The 25,809-nt window shown below is 42.8% G+C and overlaps 1 protein-coding gene across 1 annotated transcript in view; it reads left to right on the top strand.

Moving 5' to 3' along the window:
* The window catches only part of WDR44 (WD repeat domain 44), a 1,972,396-nt gene that overhangs the window by 1,428,612 nt on the left and 517,975 nt on the right, over positions 1-25,809 (top strand). Inside the window, 1 exon segment of the mRNA XM_044057470.1 lies at positions 15,054-15,192. Coding sequence (XP_043913405.1) covers positions 15,054-15,192 — 139 coding nt within the window.

The following is a 25,809-nucleotide window of genomic DNA, read 5'->3' as shown; positions in this document are numbered from 1 at the left end:
GCTACCTTGGCTGTAAGGGCTTTAACTGGTCAGTTTCATATGCTTAAATATCAGCAATACTTAATGTCATTGCTAAAACAGAAAATGTTGACAAATTCTGAATGTTCTGAAAACAAGGAAATGCAGGATTTATTGCATGCAGCTGAACAAGTGGGAAAGCATACTTTGCAATGTGGTTTGATTCACTGGAGGCCTCTTGTAGGGCCGCTGTTACAGGTTCTGTTATTAGAAGGCATGCTTGGTTAAAGGAACAGAATCTGCCTGATCATGTTAAAGCAAAATTATTGGATGCTCCATTACAGCATGATACCTTTGTTTGGTGTTAAGGCAGAAGAGGTGTTGAAGAAAATGGAGGATAAAGCAAAATCTATGCAGACAGTAAAGGATTTCTTACAGGTACGACCTCCCAGATTTAGCAGGAACTGGCCTTCTAAGAATTGGTTCTTTCCAGTGTCAGACAGGCCACAAAGAGTCCGATACAGATGCCCTAGAGGCAGACAGCAACCCCAAGGCTCATACAGACCCAAACAATGGGGTGCTGCTACCTCCAAAAGTGGAGAAGACAAATCACAGCCATATATGAAACAGTCCCAATGACTTTCCTCTGCCAATGTCAAGCACTTATCTTTTGGCAGCACCCTTGGGGGGAAAACTAGCACTTTTTTCACAAAATTGGCACATGATCACCCAGGGCAAATGGGTCTTGTAGTCTCTCAGAGCTACAGGTTCCACTTTCACACCCTTCCAAAGGCAAAAGGTATGCCAGACCTGCCACACAATCAATGGGCAGAGGCACAAAAACAAGTTTCTTCTCTCATGGACATGAGTGCTATTCAGCCAGTACCACAGCAAGAGCAGGGACAAGGATTTTACTCAAGACTTTTCTTAGTACCCAAAAAAGACAAAGCCTGGAGACCAATTCTGGGCCTGTCTATTCTAAACACTTTTCTGGACGTTCCAAAATTCAAAATGTTGACTCTGCAGCAGCTTCTGCCCGTGCTGGACAAGAAGGCTTGGCTTGTAACGTTGGATCTTAAAGAGGCATACCTGCATGTCCCAATCAGACAATCTTGCAGAAGATACCTCAGATTCATAGCTGGCTCAATGCACTACCAATTCTCTGCACTGCCCTTTGGCTTATCTACTGCACCCAGGGTCTTCATAAAATGCCTGGCACCAGTAATTGCATTTTGCAGACAAAGAGGAATTCAAATATATCCCTACTTAGACGACTGACTTGTTCAAGCAGAGAACAAAGACATTCTACTAAAGCATCTGGCGTTTGTAAAAAGATTGCTAATTTACCTAGGGTACACAGTAAACGAAAAGAAATCAAAACTAGTACCCTCTCAAGAGATAATATTCCTGGGTGCAAGCTTAAATACAACTGCCCAGATGGCTTATCTCACGCCAGACAAACAAAGACAACTGACTTCATACTTCAAAAGCATGGCAACAAAGACCCAGTTATCTGCAAGAAAAATTCTGCAGGCTTTGGTCTTCATGGCATCCTGCATTCTGCTAATTCCATATGCAAGACTGCATATGAGGAAGCTACAATGGTACCTAAAAAGTGTTTGGACTTAACATTGCCACAGCCTGGAAACATTAATTACTCCCATTCCCTGCCTACAACAGGAGTTTCAATGGTGGGCACAGGCCTGTCACCACAACAAGGGACAGCCATTCACCTTACCCCCAGCCAGGCAGACGCTAACAACAGATGCATCAGATTATGCCTGGGGGGCCCACATGGCAGGAAAATGTATTCAGGGCACATGGCCCACAAGCCAAAGGCATCTTCATATCAATCAAAAAGAGATGCTAGCTGTACATAATGCCCTGACAGCCTTCAAGGGTTTACTCCATCCAGGACAACTGCTGATAAAAACAGACAACATTACAGTCGTGGTACATAAACAAGCAAGGAGGCACACATTTCTACCCCCTCTGCATACAAGCCATGACTTTGTGGAACACAGCATTGACTTATCAAGTGCACCTGCAAGCACAATTCCTGCCAGGAAAAACAAATACTCTGGCAGACGAACTAAGCAGAAACCTCATGGACCTTCACAAGTGGAAACTAGATCCACAAGTCTTCAGCATGATAACAAGGAAATGGGGATGCCCAGACATAGATCTATTTGCCTCCCCTCACAACTGCCAACTACAGAGATTCTGCACAAGGACTTATCACAAACACGCATGGAAAGTGGATGCTCTATCATTCAGCTGGAAAACCCTTACAGTTTATGCCTTTCCTCCACTGCCTCTCCTCCCCTCCCCTCCCCAAGGTACTCCTAAAGGTCAGACAAGAGAAGCCAAAAATGGTACTGATTGCCCCAGACTGGCCACGCCAGCACTGGTATCCAATCCTAAAGAATTTGTCTCAAGGCCCAGCCTGGACGTTACCTCCAATTCCTCATCTACTGACGCAACAAAACAGTCAGATCCTGCACAGCCATCTCAGAGCACTAAATCTGGCTGCATGGCGGATATTATAACCACTCAGGACACACCTCTCTCTAAAGCATTTATGGATGTTATTTTGGAGGCCATGAGGCCCAGCACCAGAAAATCTTATGCAGAACAATGGAAGAGATTCTGTGCTTGGAACCAGGCACAAGGAATTGACACTCTTGTACCAAATATTCCTCAGATTTTACAATACCTAACTGAGATGCTGGACAAAGGCCTATTCTTCTCATCAATTAAGATCCATGCCTCTGCCATTTCAGCTCATTACAATACGGACCCACCTATTTTTTCGCATCCACTGCTGAGGCAGTACCTCAGAGGAGCCAAAAACATAAGACCTCTAAGGAGAGCACCAGTACCTACATGGGACCTCAATTTTGTCTTGGAAAAGCTCACACTGCCTCCTTTTGAGCCAGCCAATACAGCCGACATAAAGTTCTTATGGAAAACAGCTCTGCTCCTAGCAATAACTTCAGCAAGAAGAGTCTCGGAGTTATAGACATTAATGGCTGTGGAACCTTTTATTATTTTCCATCCGGACAGGTTTTCTCTGAGGACAAACCCAACATTTATGCCTAAGGTAGTGTCCAGTGTGGCTCTTAACCAAACTATTCATTTGCCTACCTTTTATCCAAACCCACAGAATAAAGGGGAGAGACTTTGCATTCTTTGGACATACACAGACAGCTACGCTTCTACTTGTACAAAACTAAAGCTTTTAGAAAGACTGAGCAACTTTTAGTGGCATATGCTGCAGGATCACAAGGAAAGGTTATTTCAAAGCAGACTATTTCAAAATGAATAGGCCACTGCATTCATTTCTGCTATTCACAACATGGCAAATCACTGCCTAAGGGCATTAGGCCACATTCTACCAGAGTAGCAGCCACTTCAGCAGCCTTCCTCAGAGGAGTACCAACCAAGGATATTTTGGAGGCTGCAACTTGGACTTTAGTGCACACTTTTACAAAGCACTACCACTTACCTCTTTACTCTAAATCCAGAGCAGGCTTTGCCACTGTAGTTCTGCAGGGCCTCATAGCCACTCCTAATTCTATTTAGGCCCAGCCACCCAACCTCAGCTTTGGGATTCTACCCAAGTGTAATGACTGCAACAGTGAAACACGATAAACCTAGTACAGTTGTGTACCTACCATAAATGTAGATGTTAGAGTGTATTCACTGTTGCAGTCTAGGTTACCCTCCCTCCATCCCCCTTTTTCATTGCTGGGACTTATCTGTACTTCTCTATTCTATACAACCTATGTGGTGTATTTGCTTGTAGATGAAGATAATGTTTATGTTAGTGCATGCTTTTATATAAGCAGAATTTTTAGCCCACCTTTTTGGGGGCACCTGACATCTGGAGCAAGAAAAACTGAAGAAAATGGCATCGGCTGCATCTTTTTATACCCCTGGCGCACTGACGTCAGGGAGGAGGTGACAGCACCCGATGCCGGACCAGGACTTTGGAATTCAGGCCGACTGCAGGTAGCCTGCCAGCAGGATAACCCAAGTGTAATGACTGCAACAGTGAATACAGTCAAACATCTACATTTATGGTAGGTACACAACTGTACTTTTCTCGGTATCCACTTCCCAAACCCACTTGTCTTTGTCAAGACCCTCAACATCCTACTCCACAAGGACAGTCAAGACCTTCAACATCCTACTCCACAAGGACAGCCAGACAAAGTCTCCAGCATTACCCCTCAGGGTATATTAATTTATTCTAATACTTCTCCAGAACATCCTACCAAAGAAGTCCCTAGGAAGGGGAAGTGCAAGAGGAGCCAATTAGACTCCTCTCAGGAGTCTGTCATGGAAGATATTGATTTAGAGGGTTCATATTATATGATCGAACACTAGAAATAGTGAACGATCTGTTATCGAACCCAAGGAACAGATCAGCAATTTTTTTCCTAGGGAAAAAATTCATTGATCCAAAACAAAAAAAAAAAGTACAGGCAACATAATTATACCAACTCCAAGATCGCACCCCAGTGAAGAAAACAGCAAAGTCTGGAGAACGGCCCAGCTCCGGTCCTTCGATATTCTGTAATTTCGTGCATTTGGGTTTGACAAATGAGCGTTCACTATTTCTAGTGTTCACTCATGTAATAGGAACCCAATTTAGATGAGGGGGAAGGGTTCCCAAGATCATCACCTGTTGATGTCTCCTTTGGTGATATCCTAGAGATCCTAAAACAAAGAGGTGGTTGGTCTGCTGGCAGCCCTTCCCAAAATTGATTTGATCTCTTGGTGGGGGTGGAAGGAACCTGACTCTGTTGGAGTGATCCCGAAAAAAACAGACAGGATTCCGGCACTGCCCAAGGATAGGAAGTTTTGGAGTAAGGGTTTACCTGTGGATGCTGTGGTCATAGCTGCAGCCACAAAGAAGGAATTTGTGGAACAAAGTTCCTCTGTTCATCGTCCTAACAGGGAGTCTAGGGTGATGTGCAGATTTAGAAAGCATGTTAATGCTTCGGTGACCTTCGCACTTTGATCATTGAGCTGTTTGGCACACTTTACTAGACTTCAGAGGTATTTGATTAAAGAACTGACCAAATCCCTCTCAGGGACCGTTACTTCTGAGGCAAAAAGTGCTATTGCCTCACAGTTGGCAGTTCATCCATGAGGCTCATTTCACATGCAGCTGAGGGTACCTCAAGGGTGGTAGGTTCAGGCATTTCCATTAGGAGATATGCCTGGATGCACCTGTGTGATTTCACGGATCCTTTCAAGTTGTCTTCATCAATGCTGCTTTTGAAGGAAGTTCACTATTGGACCCCAAGTTTAAAGACTGGTTTGAGCAGGAAGGTAAAGCCCTGTCTGCTGTGGGCATATGTTTTTTAATCCCTAAAAGGACCTTTTCTAGGAATCAATGCGATGGTTAAAAAATGTGGTTCAGAAAGGCCCAGGGTCCCATCCAAAATCCATGTGGATGTAGCTCCCCTAGAAACAGAGGGGGAACTCTAATGGAAGACGCATCCACACAGCAGAGGTGGCCCACAGATCCAAGGGTCTAGAGATACCGTCTGTGACAGATCCTACTAGTGCTCCTCAGAGGAGGCCCAATTGCCCACTTCTGGAGGCAGTCAAGCGTCATTTGAACGTGCAACAGACAGCCCGGCTACAGATTGCAATAGATTCATGGGTGCAGAGGATTGTTTCCAGAGTTTATGTAATTACCTTTTTCTGTCCTCCTCCCAGTACAGTAAACAAAAATTCCCAATGTTCCACCCAGTCAGAGGAAAGCAGCAGCACTAGAAATAAAAAGCTTCTAACAAAAGTCATTCAAGAGGTCCCCCAAGACCAGAAAGAGTTTGGAACTTACTCCAGATCTTTTTAGTGCCAAAGAAAACAGGGACTGGAGACCAACCATTGTTGTATCTCAGCAATCTAAACAGGTCAGTTCAGCACACACAGTTCTGAATAGTTACAGTTCAGTCCATTTTGCCGTTTCTGCATCATAATGATTGGATGTGCTTAACAGATCTTCAGGATGTGTACTATCATATCAAAATAAACAGGCAATCCAGACGATATTTGTGCTGCCGGCTGGGAGCCAGTCATTACCAATTCAGAGCTGTGCCCGTTGGTCTCACCATAGCCTCCAGGGTGTTCATCATATGCATGGCAGTGGTAGCAGCTCACTTGAGACTGCAAGGATTCTGGGTGTTTCCTTATTTGGATGACTGGCTCATAACTGCTCTGACGAGGCATCAATTGACCAGAGCACAAGATCATTTACTCCAGCTATGCTGTCAGCTAGGAATTACCATCAATCACAGCAAATCTCAACTAACACCAACTCATATATTACAGTTCATAGGGGCTTTGTTCAACACATCTTCTTAACAGCCTCTCTTCCTCTGCCAAGGATTCAAATGATACGATTCCAAGTAAAAAAAAAATATTCAAAATTCTTCTTTCTCAGTTCGAAAGATCCTTCAAGCATTGGGGGTCAGTATCCTTCAAGCATTGGGGGTCAGTGTCTGCTGTCATAGTTCTTGTTCCATTACAAGATATCACATGAGAATCTTTGATTGGACGCAAGCAGCTCAGTGGTCTTTATCCATCCAGATCAAGATAACTCTGGCATGCAAAAACTACCTCCTTTGGTGGATTTACTTTGATCAGGTTCTTTAAGATTGTCCCTTCACTCTTCCTCAGCCCAAGGCCATAGTGACCGTGGATGCTTCCCAAATCGGGTTGGGGGGCACTACTTGGGAAAGACTGTCCAAGGCACAAGGTCTACTAAGAGGCCAATACGCATATTAAATGCCCTAGAAATGAGAGGTGTCCTCCTAGTGCTGCAGGCCTTCCAAGACTCTCTCCCCTTTGGAACCATTGCGATTCAGATGGAAAACATATCCGTGGTCTGGTACGTTTACAAGCGGGGAGGAGCCAAATGTTACCTCTTTTATTTAGAAGCATTGAGAGTGTGGTAGTGGACGATCTCACCCAGTTGATTTCTGATAACACGCATCCAGGGGAAATCCACCGTGATAGCAGACAAGCTAAGCAGGTCCATTCTAATGCCTCATGAGTGGTCTCCTAGTATGACAGTGGGGGAAAAGATTTTCTGTTGATAGGGTCAACATTGCTTTGATCTTTTAGCACCTCCCCTCAACAAGTGCAGCAGGTTTTTTGCCCTGATTACCCCACTGGGGAATTCACAGAGAGACTCTCTTCTCCATGATTACCCCCCCCCCGGTCTCCTCTGCCATTCCCCCAGTACTTCTAATCCTCAAATTTCTTCAAATAGCATCATGATTGAAGCGTGCAGTTATCCTCATTGACCCTTATTGGCCTGGTTAAATTTTGTTTCCCTTTCTTTAGCCTCATCTCCTTTGCCAACTCTGGACTCTGCATCCAACTTTGGACCTTTTGTCTCACCCGACAGATTTGTTACATCTGTATATTTTAGGCCTAAAGTTGACCGCATGGTTTCTCCAGTTCTGCTAATAGCTAGACATCCCAGGTTCTCCTCTCCTGTCTGTCACATTTTGTTTATCATCTCACAAGCTTCAACAAGAAATCTTTACAAAAGCAAATGGAAAAAGTTTGTTTTTTGGGCACAGCAAAAAGATATTGACCCGCATTACACACTAATTCCAAACGTTCTGGAGATGTCCTTCAAGGATGCATCTGCAGTCCTAACATATGGGTTGTCCTGCCGCAGGCAGCCCTTCGGTCGGCCGGATTCCAAAGTCTGGGTCAGGCCTCGGCTGATGTCGCACTCCACCCGACGTCATAGCTGCTGTGGTATAAAGGCATCAGCGAATGCCATTTTCCTCAGTCTTTCTTGCCGCGCGGTGCCGGAAGCAGAAGCTGTTCACAAGTGCCGGTCGGTTAGATCCAGAGATTTCTACTACCGAAGACTTCTAAAAAGCTAAGTACCCCGTTGGGGACTCTTTCTTGCCTCAGCCGATGTCAGACAAAGTAGATAATTGTTTAACTTGTGGGAAACAAATACCTCATAAGGATTTCCACTCTTACTGCCTTCCTTGTTTAGGCCCGGACCACGACGTATCAGCTTGTTTAGCCTGTGCTTCTTTCAACCGACGGACGCTTAGACGTCGGTCGGAGTTTGCAGAGGAGTTTTTTGGTCCCGCTTTTGCTTACAAAATGTCGTTGGAGACTCCGACAGCACAATTAGTTAAAAAACGCAAGGAAAAGGACCGACACTCGCGGTCCGCGGTTTCGGCTGAAACCACGGTTAGGCCAACCGCGAGTGTCTCGGTTTCGGCTGAAACAGAGTCCTCTGTTCTTCCTTCGGCCGAAAACAGGCCTCCGGTAGCCGAGGCTTCACAGAGCATGGTTGAATCGGCTTCAGAAATTGTTCCTACAGAAGCAAGCACCCAGGATTTGTCGGATACTATTCCTTTAGATGTGGCTATGATGCACTGGAGGCTTCCTTTAGATCAGCTATGACTGGAACAGTGATTCGAAGGCATGCTTGGTTAAAAGAACAATCCTTACCAGACCATGTTAAGTCAAAACTCCTAGATGCCCCTATGGAGAAACAAAGTTTGTTTGGCTCCCCTGCACAGGAGGTTCTAAAGAAGGTGGAGGAAAAAGCTAAATCTGTCCAAACAGTCAAGGATTTCTTACAGGTCCAACCTCCAAGGTTTAGCAGAAATTGGCCTTCGAAGAATTGGTCCTTTCCAGACACCTCTAGAGCACACACAGGCAGAAATAGACGCCCAAGAGGCAGAGGTCAATCCAGTGGTGCCTACAGGGGACGTCAGTGGCAACCTACCAATCAGAGAAGTACTGCCACAGATTCAACTACAACCACTTCCACTGGACAGACACAATGACTTGGCTCTGATTCCGCCTACCAGGGAACAACTGGAAGCACCCTTGGGCGGAAAACTAGCTTTATTCTCCCACAACTGGCATTACATTACAGGAGACAAATGGACTTTACAAACAAAAGACAAAGGCTACAGGTTTCACTTCCACACTCTACCAAAAAAGAGAGGAATGCCAAACCTACCACAAGTCAAAAAAACAGACGCTCTATGACAAATCAACAACTTACTAAGGATGAGAGCTATAGAAAAGGTACTGCCTATGGAACAAGGCCAAGGATTTTACTCCAGACTTTTCCTTGTACCAAGAAAAGAAAATCAATGGAGACCTATTCTCGACTTGTCCGCTGTGAACACATACCTCATTGTTCCAAAATTCAAAATGCTGACCCTCCAGCAACTTCTTCCCATGCTGGGCAAGGAGTCTTGGCTGGTGACTCTAGATCTCAAGGAGGCATACCTGCACGTCCCTATATGACCAGATTGCAGAAGACACCTCAGATTTCTTGCAGGATCAGAGCATTATCAATTCTCAGCATTGCCCTTAGGCTTATCTACTGCGCCCAGAGTATTCACGAAATGCCTGGCATCAGTAATTGCTCATTGCAGGCTTCAGGGAATTCAAATTTACCCATACCTGGACGACTGCCTAATACAAGCGGACAACAAGGCAAAATTAACAAAAGATTTGGAAAAGGTCATACAATTGTTGCAAGCCTTGGGATACACAGTCAACATGCAAAAATCAAGACTAGTACCATCCCAAAGGATAACATTCTTGGGTGCAGAACTGGATACATCAACTCAGATGGCTTTTCTCACAGAAGAAAAACAAAAGCAACTACCAGTATATTTCATGACATTAACAACACAAACTCAGCTTACTGCAAGGAAAGTCCTGCAAGCCCTGGGTTACATGGCATCATGCATAATATTGATTCCGCATGCCAGACTGCATATGAGAAAGTTGCAATGGTACCTAAGGAATGTATGGTCTCAACACAAGCACAGTCTAGAAGCCCAGATTCCAATAATTCCATGCCTGAAGCAAGAATTCCAGTGGTGGGCTCAGGCCTGTCGGTTGAACAGAGGACTGCCTTTCCACAAACCTCATCCCATCCAGACCATCACCACGGACGCCTCAGACCTAGGCTGGGGGGCACACATGGTGGACAAGTGCATACAAGGCCTATGGACCCAAGACCAGCTGAATCTACACATAAATCTAAAGGAGATGCTGGCAGTGAAACATGCAATCCAGGCATTCTGACCATTCCTTCAACAAGGTCACTTGCTGATAAGGACGGACAGTACCACAGTCATGTGGTACATCAACAAACAGGGAGGTACACACTCATATCCTCTATGCCGGATGGCAATGGACTTGTGGAATGTGACCCTGAATCTCAACATCCAACTTCAGGCCAGATTCGTACCAGGAAAAGAAAATTCACTAGCAGACACCTTAAGCAGAACTACCACGGATGCTCACGAATGGATGCTGCATCCAGATATCTTCAAAACCATAACAAAGAAATGGGGACTACCAGAGATAGACCTGTTCGCCTCCGCACACAACCACCAATTGAAGAAATTCTGCACAAGAGCATACCATCCACTTGCTTGGAGGGTGGACTCCCTTTCCTTCAGCTGGGAAAACCTGACGGCATATGCATTCCCACCTCTTCCTTTGATGTACAAAGTCCTACTGAAGATCAAAGAGGATCAGCCAAGGGTAATCCTGATAGCTCCAGACTGGCCGAGGCAACATTGGTACCCGCTACTGAGAAGCATGTCTCGGACACACGCATGGCCTCTACCTCTATGTCCCTTACTCCTAACACAGAACAACTACAAGATCCTACATCCAAACTTGAAAACACTGCAGCTAGCTGCTTGGAATATTGCATAAGACAAAATAACCCAGATTTATCTCAGAGGGTTAAGGACATTATCCTGGTGGCTCGCAGACCCTCCACAAGGAAAACTTATTCAGCCAAATGGAAAAGATACCTCATGTGGAGTGCAGCAAAGGGGGAAAATGTCTCATTGGCAAACATAGCACACATCCTGGAATACTTAGCAGAACTGTTCCACAATGGCCTGTCCTACTCCTCCATTAAGATTCATGCATCAGCAATCTCAGCAGAATACAACATGGATCCTCCTGTCTTCTCTCATCCTCTACTCAGACAGTTCTTGACAGGAATCAAAAACGTAAAGCCTCCAAGGAAATCACCTTTACCTACATGGGATCTCAACTTTGTGCTGGAAAAGCTAACACTTCCCCCTTTTGAACTGGCAGCAACAGCAGATTTACAGTTCTTGTCTTGGAAAACTGCTTTCCTGCTAGCAATCACTTCAGCAAGAAGGGTATCTGAATTACAGGCATTAATGGCAGTACAGCCCTTCCTTATCTTTCATCAGGATAGAGTGTCTCTGAGAACCAACCCTACCTTTATGCCAAAAGTGGTCTCCAGAGTATCATTGAACCAAGCGATTCATTTACCTACATTCTTCCCCAACCCACAGAACAGGGGGGAAAGACTGCTACATACCTTGGATGTGCACAGACAATTACGCTACTACCTGGACAGAACTAAGACCAACAGAAAAACTGACCAACTTCTGGTAGCATATGCAACAGGAATGCAAGGAAAAGCAATTTCAAAACAGACGATCTCAAAATGGATAGGAAATTGCATATGATTTTTCTACTCTTTTCATGGAAAGACAACTCCTGAAAATATCAGACCTCATTCCACAAGAGCTACAGCCACCACTACAGCTTTCCTATGAGGAGTGGCTACCAAAGACATTTTAGAAGCTGCTACTTGGAGCTCCGTGCATACATTTGCCAAGCATTATAACCTTCCTTTATACTCCAGATCCCGAGCAGGTTTTGCAACTGCTGTGTTGCAAGGGATCTTGACTACACCATCTTTATCTTAGTACCTCCTCCCCCAGTTTGGCTATGGTATTCTACCCATATGTTAGGACTGCAGATGCATCCTTGAAGGACATAGTACAGTTTTGTACCTACCATAAATGTAGATGTCCGATAGGTATGCATCTGCAGTCAGGATTACCCACCCTCCTTCCCCTCTGTGGTATTCCTAGGGTACCTACCCCTCTTTTAGCTAGCTGGGGGAAATTATTATGGTGTATTTGTTTTTGTATATATGTGTATATATATATATATATATATATATATATATATATATATATATATTTTTTTTTTTTTTTTTTGCTCTCTACTGTTTGGAATTATTTGCATTTATCCAAATTTAGCCTTCCTAGAGGGCACCTGGCATCTGGGGCAAGAAACACTGAGGAAAATGGCGTTGGCTGATGCCTTTATACCACAGCAGCTATGACGTCGGGTGGAGTGCGACATCAGCCGAGGCCAGACCCAGACTTTGGAATCCGGCCGACCGAAGGGCTGCCTGAGGCAGGACAACCCATATGTTAGGACTGCAGATGCATACCTATCGGACATCTACATTTATGGTAGGTACAAAACTGTACTTTCTTCACTACAAATTTTAAAGAGGGAGCTAATTCCTCAACTGTTAAGGTACAACTAGCTGCCATTTCTAATTTTCACTTGGGAATCAATAGTTCATCTTTAGCCTCTTCCAAACTTTCTTCTCAGACCTTTTAAAGATCCTACTCCCCCAGAAATTTGAGTTTAGTGTTACAGTCTTTGACCTAATCCACCTTTGAACCATTGGCCAAATGTGAAGCAAAATTTTTAAACTGTCTTTTTAGTGGCAATTACCTCTACTAGAAGAGTTTCGGAACTTTAAGCCTTACCTTCTAAGCCTCCTTATCTAATTTTTCATAAGGATAGGGTATCCTTACGTATCAAGCAATCCTTCCTTCCTAAGGTGGTGTCAGAATCCAATATCAATCAAACTATCAACCTCCCAGTCCTTTTTTGAAATTTCTCAAAGGAGAGTACATGCTGCACCTGTTATATGTCCACAGACAGTTAACGTTTTTATCTTCGTAGGGCACAAGCTTTCAGGAAATCAGATCAATTTGTCTGTTTTTTGGACTTAAAATCAGACAAACCAGTTACCAAAGTGACCTTAGCCAAATGGTTAATGGATTGCATTTCCTTTGTTTACAAAAATTGGGTTTATTTCTGCCAAAACCTCTAAGAGCTCATTCTCAAGGTCTGTGGCAACTTCTTCGGTATTTCTATCCAGATCTTCATGGACGATATTTGTGCTGTTGCAGCTTGAGCTAACACTCGTACCTTTATTGCTCATTACAAATTAGGTCTGGTCTCTAGAGGAAGAGCAGCCTTCGGCTCAGCAGTGCTCAGGAACATCCTTCCTTATAGTCCTCCTGGTATTGAGGTAGCTGGGGACTCTGTCCCAATCATTGAGGAGTGAATGAAAATGACAACATCAGATAAAGAAGTTATGTACTTACCGTAACGCTCCTTCTGTGTTGTCCATTTTCATTCTTCCTCAACTTCCCTCCTTCCAAAATGGTTTACTGTAAAACTTGCAATTTATATCATGCAATGTATAATACAAATACTGTTGACAAAAATTCATTTTATTTACACTTGCGCTTCCTTTTTTCATTCCCTTCAGTGTCTTTCCAAACATTAATGGCATTTCAGTTTCCTGTGTGTTTAACAAAGTCAACAGAATTCCAGTCTTTCCACTTTTTCTTGTAAAGCCACATTTCATTAATGTGACTGATGCTTTTTACTCTTATATTTAGTCACTAATTTCAGTCTTGCTGGTCTTCTTCCTTTTCATCTCCATCACCCAACCTCAGACTCTGGTTCAAGTCCATTGATTCTTCTAGTCAGGTTGTGTGCTTTTCTGTCTCTCAAGCATTTTCCTTTAGAACATTGGAAAAGCTTTCTTTGGCAGAGTCCGTCTATACCCTTTATTACCAGAAGAATGAGAAGCAGAGTCCCCTTCTATTTAATGGCACTTTTTGTTGTACAAGCTTTTAGATTTCCTCCTTAGCTTATTCTGCATTAAAAAATGACTGTGGCCTCCTGTAACAAATATTCTGAAGACAGTGCAGCAGCTTGAAAGCAACACCTGGCTCTCGACATTCCCTGATTGCTGGGATAATGTTGCTTCTCTTCTGCCTGGTTTTCAGGGGAATAATCATTTTCCACAGACGCACTGTTTCCAGTTTTTAATACTTTGCCCTTCTACCACAGTTTTGTCTGGATCAAAACTGCTGGTATGATTGCATCTTTACTAATGCAGGTCTGGGCTGCTTTCTCCCAGCCAGGTTTGGAGCACACACATGATGTGCCCTTACAATTAACAAATCCTGAGGTAGAATACCACTGAAGTTGCCTTTTTTTTTTAATTTTGATTTATGCAGTTTTATCAGTTTATCTGAGTAGCTGTTTAATGCTTCTTCCATGGTGAACAGTCTTTTGTTTGAGTTTATGTACTCCTTCAGTGTTTCATTTATTTTAATCAGCTCTCAGTTCACTTACTGGAAGCCATGCCTTGCACTGTTTTTTGCTTTACAGCTGCCTGATTCTTACCAGTCAGTGTTTTCTCTTCACCTATTCTAGTTGATTTTCTTTCATGCTAAACATTTCTTCTTTGCTGACATCCAGGCAGTGTACTTACTGGCCAGTAACCGAATTTACTAAAACTTGCAGAATTTCTGGCCTTTATCTCTCCGTTTCATTTTTCACACAGAGAGCCGAAATCAAGCTGTTGATCAGTGTGCAACCATGTTGGAAGTCCAACTTGCATATTTAACTTGGTATTTTTTTCTGACTCAGCCAAGATCATTATTTTCTGTAGATGAGTCATGTTTGAATCATCCTTGGCTGGTTTGTGATTTAGGACACGTTTTCTAACTGAGGAGTGCACTGTTATCAAGGAGATGGATTTTGTAGAAAACTTTAAAATCATAACTTGCTCCCAGCAAAGGTAGTTTATTCTTTATTTTCCCATACTTCATTTTAACTGGTCTTAACCATGTTGCTCCTTTTAGTACACGAGAGATCAGCTTAATGGTTAAGGTCTTTACCTCACATGTAAAAGGTTTGATTCTGACCTCTGGTTATTTGGCTTGTAGTAGTCTGCAGACTGATAACGTAGTATTTACCCATGAACCTACATAATAGGCTCCTATGTTACTGAGGTGGCAGTTTGTTTATTATGATGTTTGCAAACTTTGTAATAGAATTTTACTTGGTTCAAATCTGATTTTTCTTTTTCTTGCTTTTGTTTTTTTAACTAGGGTGCTGTATGGACAATGAAGTTTTCACATTGTGGGCGATTACTTGCAACAGGAGGGCAAGATAATGTTGTAAGGATATGGGTTTTGAGGAATGCATTTGACTACTTCAACAACATGAGAATAAAATACAATACTGAAGGTAATAGCCAAGACTTTTTTTTCTAATAATTGATAAATATGTTTCTCGAAGTAATGCTGTGACATAAAACAGGAGAGAAATGGTACTTTCAAAGTGATTGTTGTATTTTTTGTTTATATATTAATTAAATGATTTAAACGTTTATAACAGGTTAGCTCCACTAAGTAAGCCAAAGATACCCTTACATTCAAGATCTAAGGAGAAAAGCTCCACATTGAAAACTGGTTGTCATGTTTTTAAAGTTAAAGAACCATTTGACCTAAGTAATATGTCTGGCTTTGGGGGAAGTGAAAGTGTTTTGATAAAACCTACAAAAAAGGCATTTGTTGATCATGCTTTGTACATCTACACTGCATTTTGGGACGGGACCTGAACTTTGGACTCTGGAACTGCAATTTGTTATATAAAACCAGGAAGAACAATTCACTCCAATTAGTGTAAAGGTTGAAAGGGCTTTGCCTGCTATGACAATGGGGTCTTGAACTTTCACTCAGTTCAGTAAAAGTGCACTGTAGTTATAGTTCATAGGTTCATAGTTTAGTACTAAGCTAACTGCCTTTGCAAGCCATTTTAAGACTCAAACCCTGCACCTTGTGTTTGTAAGGCAAACACCTTAACCATTAAGCCACCCCCATACATTTTTAAATTGTTCATCATGGCTTCTCGGTTCAGTACTTCCTACATTACTTTAAAACTCTTTGCATATTGTTGTTTTACCTGTGGGGAAACAGCACATTTGAAATGCTTAACTATGCAACCCTGACTATAATCAGAGCTTTTATAGCTGAAGTACATCTTTTCATGGTGTGTATTGTGGATCTTTGTATTAGTTCCAATGATATGTTAATTTGTACCAGCATTTCTCAGTCTGCTACAGCAAAAAGTTGAGAACTGCAAGAGCAAGCATTTGTTGATTTAATGTTGATCTAATTACAGCAGTTTTGATTTGTTGATTCTGTGTTCCTGTTTAAGGTATAGGAAAAAAGTTAAGGGTCACGCTGCAGATTCCCTGCATGTAACTTTACCCATTACGTCAAACTGCAGGAATCGGTGATATGCTTAGCCACACCCAGCTGTGTTAATAGTGTATGAGTTGTGGGAGCTGTCGAATAGGCTGGCCGGGCACACAGTAGCAATAGACGCTTTTCTGATTCAACCATGTAATTATTGGGAAACCTACTAAAGCAGTAAGGGGAAAAGTATTCTCTCTCTGAAATTTAATGAGATTTTAGAGCATTCACATATTATGATATGACTAATTTTGAAAAGCCAAAATAATTCCACAAAAGCCATTAAGGAAACAGTCTCCAACACAGGTTTGTACTGACTGAGCGTTTTCATTTTTTTATCTAAGTAGAACTTCATCAGAGTTAAAAATTGTGTACAAAATAGAGTTTAAAAACAGTGTCATTTAATCACATGATTCAATCCAACCAGTGATACTAACTCAGGATCTTGCTAATTTTCTTAATGACACATCGTATTTGGCAATCATTAAAAAGACTAATACTATTATAGAAGTACTAATATTTCATATTTTAAGTTTTTCAAGTGTATCTGAGGCAGATGATAACATAAATCAAACCATCAGATCACATTTTAGATAGTCAGGAAGTCCATCCATCTTCCACTCCCCCAATAAAAGCTACTTCTGTTATTCAGCCTGTAGTTTGAGTCCTTGGATCCTAGCCTTCAGGGTCCATCTGGTTCGGATCAGAAAAGAGCACCATCTTCAGATCTGACTATTGCTGTGAGTGAACTAGTTTTGATATCCTCGGAGCTGGATGACTCTTGGAGCCAAAGCTTCCCTGTTGAGGTTTTTGGAGTCGTCTCTTCCTTTTGCAGCTTTGGCACTGGACAGCTCAGCTCCAATTTCCAACTCGGGTGGATTGCTGTTGGGGCGGAGGGAGGTGATGGGCCAGAAGCTTGCATTTTTTTGACTTTGTTGGCTTCCTTCTTCCTGGAGCAGTCTGCCTTTGAAGTAGTGAAGAGAGTATTCTCTGCTCCGGCAGGTCAGAGGGGTCTTTTCCCCTTGAATCAACCGTCTACTTCCCAGATGACTTTGCACCATGATCCTCAACATTCTTCTCCACAGGGACAGCCAGCCCAAAGCTTCCAGTCTACCCAGCAGGGTATTTTGATCTCTTCCGATGCTTCTCTGGACCACCCTATCGAGGAAGTCATTAGGAAGAGAAAGTGCAAAAGGAGGCACTTGGACTCTCCTTAGGAGTCATTCATTAAGGATACTGATTTCGATGAAGGGTAAGGGTCCCCGAAATCACCACCTTGATGACGTCTCATTTGGAGGCATTCTTGAGATCCTAAAGCAAAAGGGTGGCTGGTCTTCCCAAAATTCTTCTCCTGAGGAATCGGCATTTCTGGAAGCATTTGGTACTGGTCCGTCTACCTCTTCTGTTACTCTGCCGGCCTATGAGCTTATTGATTTGATGTCCAAGTGGTCGTGGAAGGAACCTGATATGATTGAGCCAGTCCCTAAGAGACCAGATAGAATTCTGACTCCACCAGTAAGCCAGGATTATTGGATTAAAGGGTTTCCAGTAGATGCCATGGTTGTGGTGGCTACAAAAAAGGAACTCACTAAAAAGAGTTCATCTGCCCATGCTCCTAATAGAGAGTCAAGGGTGATGGACAGATTTGGGAAGAGTCTCTATGCTTCAGCAACATTTGCACTTAGATTGTGGAACTATTTAGCACATTTCACTAGGCTTCAAAGAGATTTGATTCAAGAGTTATCCAAATCTCTTTCTGGAACTGGAACTGCTGAGGCTTAGTCTGTTAGTCTCTCAGTTGGCTACTCTACAGGTTATATCCAGTTCATCCGTGAGGCTTATCTCGCATGTTGTAGAAGGTGCCTCAAGGGCTGTGAGTTCAGGGATTTCCATCAGGAGGCATGCCTTCCTGCGACTTTCAACTCATCGTTCGTCAGTGCTCCCTTTGATGGCACTTCTTTGTTTGGCCCCACAGTAAAGGACACACTCTCCAGGTGTGAGAAAGATGAAAAGATCCTCTCTGCAGTGGGCATGTGTTTTCCGACCTCTCAAAGGACTTCTTTCAGGAATCAAAGGGGAGGTCGAAAAATATTGCACAGAAAGTCTCCGGGTACTTGCCAGGACACACATGGAGTTCCCACAAAGATAGAGGGGAGAGCCATAATAGAAGATGACTCCTACATGGCAGACTAGGCCCGCAAAACTGGGGGGGGGGTGTCTAGAGATTCCTTTTCTGACAGGCCCTGTCCGAGCTGCTGAAGGGAGGCCAGATTGCCTACCTCTGGAGGCAGTCAGGGGTCACTTATCTCTGCACCAGAGAGCCTGGCTAAGTATTTACAAAAGACAGTTGGGTGCAGAGAATTATTTCCAGAAGTTATATAATTCCCTTTTCCCTACCTCCTCCATTACTCAGGAAAATTCCCGATGTTAAGCCCAATCAGAGGAAAGCAGCAGCACTGGAAATTCGAAAGGTGCTAGAGAAAGTGTCATCCTAGAGGTCCCACCAGACCTGATAGGATCCAAAACTTACTACTTAATTTTGGATCTCAGAGTTTTGAAGAAGTCTGTTCGACACACAAAGTTCTAGATGGTCACAGTTAAGTCCATTCTGCCATTTCTGGACAAGGACTGGATGAGCTCGATAGATCTTCAGGATGCTTACTATCACATAAAAATGAATAGATGATCCAGAAGGTACTTATGCTTCTGGTTGGGAGCCAGTCACTATCAGTTCAGAGCACTACCCTTTGGCCTCATCACAGCCCCCAAGTTGTTCACCAAGTGCATGGCAGTGGTTGCAACTCACTTAAGACTGCAAGGATTCTGTTTGTTTCCATATATAGACAACTGGTTCATTGCCACCCCAACCACACATCTACTGATAGAAGCTTGGGATCACATCTTTGATTTAACCATAAATTACAACAAGTCTCATCTGCAACCAACTCAGGCATTAGAATTCATAGGGACAGTGTTCAACACAGGGTCTCTGGTAGCTTCTCTTCCTCTATTGAGAGTGCAAACAACAAGGACAGAGGTCAGGAGAATAATTTGCATTACCAGACTTTCAGTCAGATTGATTCTACGAGCCCCGGGGTCAATATCAGTGGCAATAATTTTAGTCCCCTTAGCAAGATTCCACGTGAGAATTCTTCAGTGGATGCTAGCAACACAATGGGCAGTGCTTTCTCAGCCCATAATCTGCAAAGATGAGAATAACCCAGGTATGCAAACAGTACAGTTAGAACAGCCGTTACAAGGTTGTCCTTTCATCCTCCTCCAGCCCAAGGCTATAGTGACTACGGACACTTCCCAGTTTTGGTAGGGAGGGCATTTCCTAGGGGAAAACGGTCCAAGGCACTTGGTTCCCTGTAGAGGCCAAACTGCATATCAGTGTTCTGGAGGTGAGAGTGGTGCTGTTAGCGTTGCTGGCATTCCATGACTCTCTTCCTGTTGGGACAGTTTCAGTCCTGGCAGATAACGTCAGTAGTCTGGTACATCAATAAGCACAGGGAAACCAGATCTTATCCCCTGTGTTGAGAAGCTCTCAGAGTGTGGCAGTGGATGATATCTTCCAACTGCTTTCTAATAGCAATGCATATTACAGGGAAGTCCAGTGGGATAGCAGACAAACTGAGCACGTCCATTTTACTACCTTACAAATGGTCTCTCAACAGCAAAGTGTTGGAAATGATTTTCAGTTGTGAGGCCAGCCTTGCTGTGATCTTTATACATCTCCCCTAAGCAACAAGTGTAGCAGCTTCTTTGTCCTGATCCTTCCACCAGGGGAAACACTGAGGGATGCTGTGCTTCACAGCTGGCCCTCCGGTCTTCTGTATCCTTATACTCCACTTCCTTAATTCCCAAATTCCTTCAGAAAGCAGCCCAGTTGACGAGCAAGGTCATCCTCATTGCACCTTACTGATCTCAGCAGGTTTGGTTCCCCTTCCTTTGGCCTCATCTACTGTACCCACCTTGGATTCTGGATCCAATTCCAGATCTTCTTTCTCATTTGGATATCTCAAGTCTCAAAGTAACAGCCTTTAATTCCTTTAATAGCCAGGCAACCAATGCTTTCTTTCCCGGTTTGCTCTATAATTTCATCTTCCCATAAACCTTTCACTAGGAAACTCTACAGGAATAAATGGAGAAGGTTTTGTTTATTGGCAGAACAGAATCAGATGGACCCCTTCTCAGTTCCCAATTCATTCGGTTCTAGAATCTTTAACACGTTTGTTTAATGAGGGTTCTAGTTCAACTCATAGCAATATCTAACTTTTATGTGGGATTTCAACATTCTTCCCTGGCTTTCTCTAAACTGCGGAAAGCATTTTTCAAAAGTACTCTTCTACTAAGACCCCACCTTAAAGACCACATGCATCCATGGGATTTAAATTTGGTACTGCGAGCCTTATTAGACTCTCCCTTTGAACCTGCAGATGAATGTGATCTTAAATTTATGACCTGGAAAACTGTCTTTTTTATTAGCAATTACATCTGCTAGAAGAATTTCAGAACCATCTATGCCCCTGTATTTGACTTTTCGTAAGGATAGGGTCACATTACATACTAATGCTTCCTTCCTTCCTAAGATGGTAGCTGAGGAAGGCATGAAAATGGGCAACATCAGATGAAGAAGTAATGTACTTACCATAGTGTTCCGTCTGTGCTGTGATGTCCATTTTCCTTCTTCCTCAACTCCTCACCCACCCATCCCCCTCCATTTTTCTTAACTGACTTCTGGAGGTATGAGCTACTTCAGGACACCTGTGTCCTTTGTATTGAACTCCAGTTATGGTACTTTTTTACAGGGTTCATGTCAAGCTGCAAACAAGATCTGTGGGATGTCAGGGGGTGGTGTATTATGGGTAGGGAAGGAGCTCGAGAGTTCGTTTGTGTCCACGAGCTAGTAAAACAGCCAAGTCAAGTTGAGGAAGATTGAAAATGGGAGCACAGATGGAACATTGTGGTAAGTAAGTAACTTCTTTTTTTGTGCGTTTCACTTCTTATAATCCTGGAAATGTAGGAAGGAGGTTGGGTCACCATGAAAAAGAGTGTGCCTAAGTTTATAGAACCTGGCCCAGGCTAACAGTCGTGCTTTCTTAAGTCCATGCTGGTGCATAGTGGAATTTTCTTTTAGGGGAGTATATTAATTGTAAGAATTATTGTGCCACGTCACCAGTATCAAAACCAAGCCTACAAATGCTCTGTATCTGATGGGATCTGACAGAGTGGATGTGAAATCATACATTTGTGGTAGTAAATCTCACACCATTGGAAAACCTTTTGAAAATATCTTGCATACTGATGCCATTTGTGATATGTGTATTTTGCACCCCCCCACACACACACATCCATGGATTGTGCATGTCCCTTGCCTTATGCCTGAGGTAATGAATAAATACTTACTAACCCCTACTAGGTCTGATATGGGAAAGATGATTGCTATCCCCTGTAAGTCATCTTGTGTAGGAGAGTTGGGAGGAACCATATTGAGACAAGCATGAGTAATAACACCTTTTCCTTCTTCCAGCTCTCCTGGGGATGGTCTGTTCTTGGAGAAGCATTACGACTGATGAGGCCCTTTGTATTAGTTACTCTCCTTTCCCACCCCCACACTCCCTGAAAGAAACTTGTATTTGGAAAAGAAAGGTGAAGTTCTATCTTTCTACCCTGGAATCATGCAGATTCTTGTCTTTTGAGTCTGAAGAAGCAGATACCTTCTAGAAACTCCTGTGAGATAAGGGTGCATTTCTTTCCAGGTGCCAAAAGGCAGCATCTTGAGCAGTTTTTAGAACTGTCATATGTCATGGAGGTACCACAGCATGTTGCTGTGTTGTTGCTGGATGAAAGTCTTTGGCTGTACAAAGTTTGTACAAGAAGGTTTTCCTTCTTTCTTCATCTCTGAGCTGTACAGCCCCAGACTGTCAGTTTTGTCTCAGTTCAGTCCTGTATCGTTGACCAAGCTCTGGTAAAGCTAGCAAAATTCTGTTATTTTTTGGATCAGTGAGTAAAATGGCTTCCTCTGTTAGCTTTCACTTTGCCAGTCATAATTTTGTCTCCTGTTGGTGCAAGGAAGGGCAACATCTGATAAGTATATCCACCAGATGACATTTCAGGCTCTGATGCTTTGAGGAGGTAGGAAGGTCCTGGTTGAAGTCCTGCAGAAGAGAAAATTGGAACTGACCATCTTGGAGTTGGGCTGTCTCTGACCCTCCCCACTTCATTGTCTTCTCTAGATAATCACAAAAATGGAAGTTGCTCTTGTCATAAGCAAAAAAGAGCAAGTAAGTAAAGGGCTTTGCTATGTTTTCTGGGATCCTCTGCTACATCCTGCAAGAATGGAACTTTATGGGAGGCTGAGAAGCAGCTTTAAATGTTGCATAGAACTACACACAGTGTGCTAGTTCTTTGTGTTTGCCTCAGTATTGAGAACCATCAAAAAAGATAGTTGAGTTCTGGATGTGATTTCATATGGCCTCATTTTGGTTGTCAGCTTCATCTCATTTAAAATCTCCATTAATAGATCATTTGATCTTTGAAGTTCTAGGAACAGCCCTGTGCTCCACTTTGCAAAGAAACTGTGCCTGTTCTTTCCTGAAATTCCTGTTTGATTTTTATCTGTAATTCTACGGTACATTTCCCATCCTAGCAAATCCTTATTTTGTAAATGACAGAACTCTCTCTTAGAAAGGCATGTCAGTAAGTGTATTTATTTATTTATTTATTTGTTTAGAGAGAAGTGAGAGTTTGCATCTACCATCTTTCTTTAAAGAACTTGTACATTGTTTGGGAATTAAACTTCATGACTGGCAGGCTTGTCCATGTTTCTTAGACTCTTTGCCGTAGCTGAAGTGCACCTGTTGGCAAACTGTTTTCCTGGTGGCCATTATATCTATCTATAGGGACTTGTATTAAGAGGTCCGTATTTGCAGTGAACTTAATCTTTCAAAAGGATTGGATGTCCTTCACAATTAGCCCTTCTGTTTTTTTCCTGTCCAAAGTAGTTTTCGAGTTGGAGTTAAAAGTTAACTCATTCCCTCCAGTACAGCTCTTTTGATTATGTACGTTTAGCTCCTAGGGGATGTGGCTTGAGCCTTAAACAAATATGAAGTTATCACCTTGCAGGTGTAACAAATACTCCTTGACAGAGTTTAAATTCAGTGAACTTGTGTTTGCCATCATGTATGATTCAAGATAAAATATGCTGATACCTTGTATGTGTCATGGTTTTGGAATTATTAATGCAAATATGAACAAGTGATATTTGACACATAAAGGCACAGTAGGAGGTAACTACAGAAATGCCTGGAGATGCACTTGGCTGTGATGAGTTAATTTGCCTTTCTGTGCTCTTTTTTGGTGAACAATCTTTGGTAAGTTCCCTTGATGGCCATTGCTAATTTGTAGTTTGACTACTTTGTTGGTATTTCATACTGTATTCTAGGAGTCAGGCCTCATTCTGTGCCTCATTGTTTAAGGCTTTTGCTTACTAGTCACTGCTTTTTGAGCCTTTCTGCTTCCCTGGAAATGTTTTTCATACTGTTTGGGGTTCCTCTCAGCTGCTATGCTACACACGGCAAAGGGTCCCTCAAAGTAATATGTAAGATATATGTGAGTACTTAATAGTAGCAGCTAATTTTTGACAGGGGCTTTGCACTGGGGATTTTATCCTTCCAGGTTTTGAATGATCCTTTCACTGACCTTGCCGATTGTTAGCGTTGGAAGTATGAAATATATATAATTTTATATCCTTTGTTTATATGTTGTAGGTTGTGTGTTCAGGTTCTATTGAGGCAGAACTAGGAAGCATGAGACCAGGTATGTTTTCCAAGAGCTAAAGAGTAATGTAATATTATGCAGAGGTAGGAGGCAAAAACTCTGGTGAGCACAGAATTTGGAAAGTGAAGGAGCTTGCTGGGGAAGAGTAGTCCTCAAGGAAGAATTCTTGGCTGTTAACTATTGCAGAAAGGATCCTTGTGAAGATCAGCTTGTATGGTGCATATACCTAGGTCGGTTACTTACTATCACAGTGAATTTGTACACCGGTGTTGCTTGCATTATGTGTATGTGTGTTGAGTAAAGGGGTTGCCCCTTAGGGCTGTCTGTAAAATTTGTTCAGAGTTCTTTATGATGCCATCCAAAAGTGCTGCACATTTCTCTTACTGAACAATAAGCAGCTGGAGTACCTTCAGGGTATGATCATCCTTATTTGCAATTTATTTTGAGAATGACTTCTCTGCAAAGGTTCTTTCAGGGAGTGTCATTTTTACAAAGTAAAATCACTGAAAACCACTTTTAGCAATAATGCACTTTCCAGTTTTTTCCACTGTCACATGACCATGCAGAGTTTGTATGTTCAAGTTCGGGGCTGCAGGTGACACGTTTGAGTTGCAGAAAGTGGATTGCATTGATTTTGCATCACATAAACACATACTGTAATCATCTCTGGAAAGATGATCTAGCCTGTACCAGTAGCATAGGGGGCCACTAAGATGGTACATATGTGGTAAGGGTGGGTTTGATTAGACCATAGGAGAAAACACTCCTTGGTAGCAGAATAATACTGCCCAAGGAATCCTCAGCAGTGGTGCAGCAGTTAGTGTCGTCACCTCACAGCAAGTGGTTCTGCTGTTCAATTCTCAGCTGGGGTGCCTTCTGTGTGGAGTCTGCATATTCTCCTTGCATTCATATGGGTTTCCTCTGGGTGCTGTGGTTTCCTCCCACATTCTAAAGACATGCATCGGGAGCATTTCTCCCTGAGCCTTCTTTGAAAATGGGCTCTGACCCAGTCGGACTTTCCTGGTAAACAAATGTTAAATAAATTCTCATCCACTTCAGACATGCATCAGAGGTAGTTCAGGGGTCACTAAAATGGGGTTAGACTGTATTACCCTATGAGGATAAAGACCTTTCTGATCAAGCTTTATATAGACTAGTTTCAAATTTTGAACCATGATAGTTTTTGTCTGTACTGGCTAAGAGAATGTCTGTGATGTTGCCAAAGATGATAGCTTTGGACCCGTATGGTTTTGCAGAGAGCAAGCAAACATTTGACAACATTAATTGGACAACATGGAAACAGAGAGAAGCCAAGTGTAGGATGCTGAGAAAGTATTTGATACTTCCCTTCCTCCAAAGCTGGTTATGAATACAAAATCGCCACTGATTCGAAAGACAGCCACAAAGCATTCTATAGCTATGTCAAGAATCTCAATGGCAACACTCATATCTGCTCTGAGTTACAGCACAATGTCACTAAATATACAGACCCAACTGATATTGCCAGCATCCTGACAGATAGGTTCAGTGCTAACTTTACCCCCCTCTCACCGTGCTAACTTTACCCCCCTCTCAACCCCTAAAGAGCCCATCTCTATACCAGAAGAATGCAAAGTTCCTGTAATCATGGTTGCACAGGTAAAAACCACACTCTCCAAAGCCAAGAACACGGCTTCCATGGGACCAGACAACATCCCAGGCTGCTTTCTACACGAACTACAGAATGAACTGGCACCCCACCTAAGTACCATGTTCAATCACAGCCTCACCTCAGGCTTTGTGCCTGCTGAATGGTGCACGACGACGGTTATCCCACTCCACAAGC

The sequence above is a fragment of the Protopterus annectens genome, chromosome 15.part0 (genome assembly GCF_019279795.1).
Source record: "Protopterus annectens isolate FY-2018-M chromosome 15.part0, PAN1.0, whole genome shotgun sequence".
NCBI classification, from domain to species: Eukaryota; Metazoa; Chordata; order Ceratodontiformes; family Protopteridae; genus Protopterus; species Protopterus annectens.
This window is presented reverse-complemented; position numbering and strand designations above follow the sequence as displayed.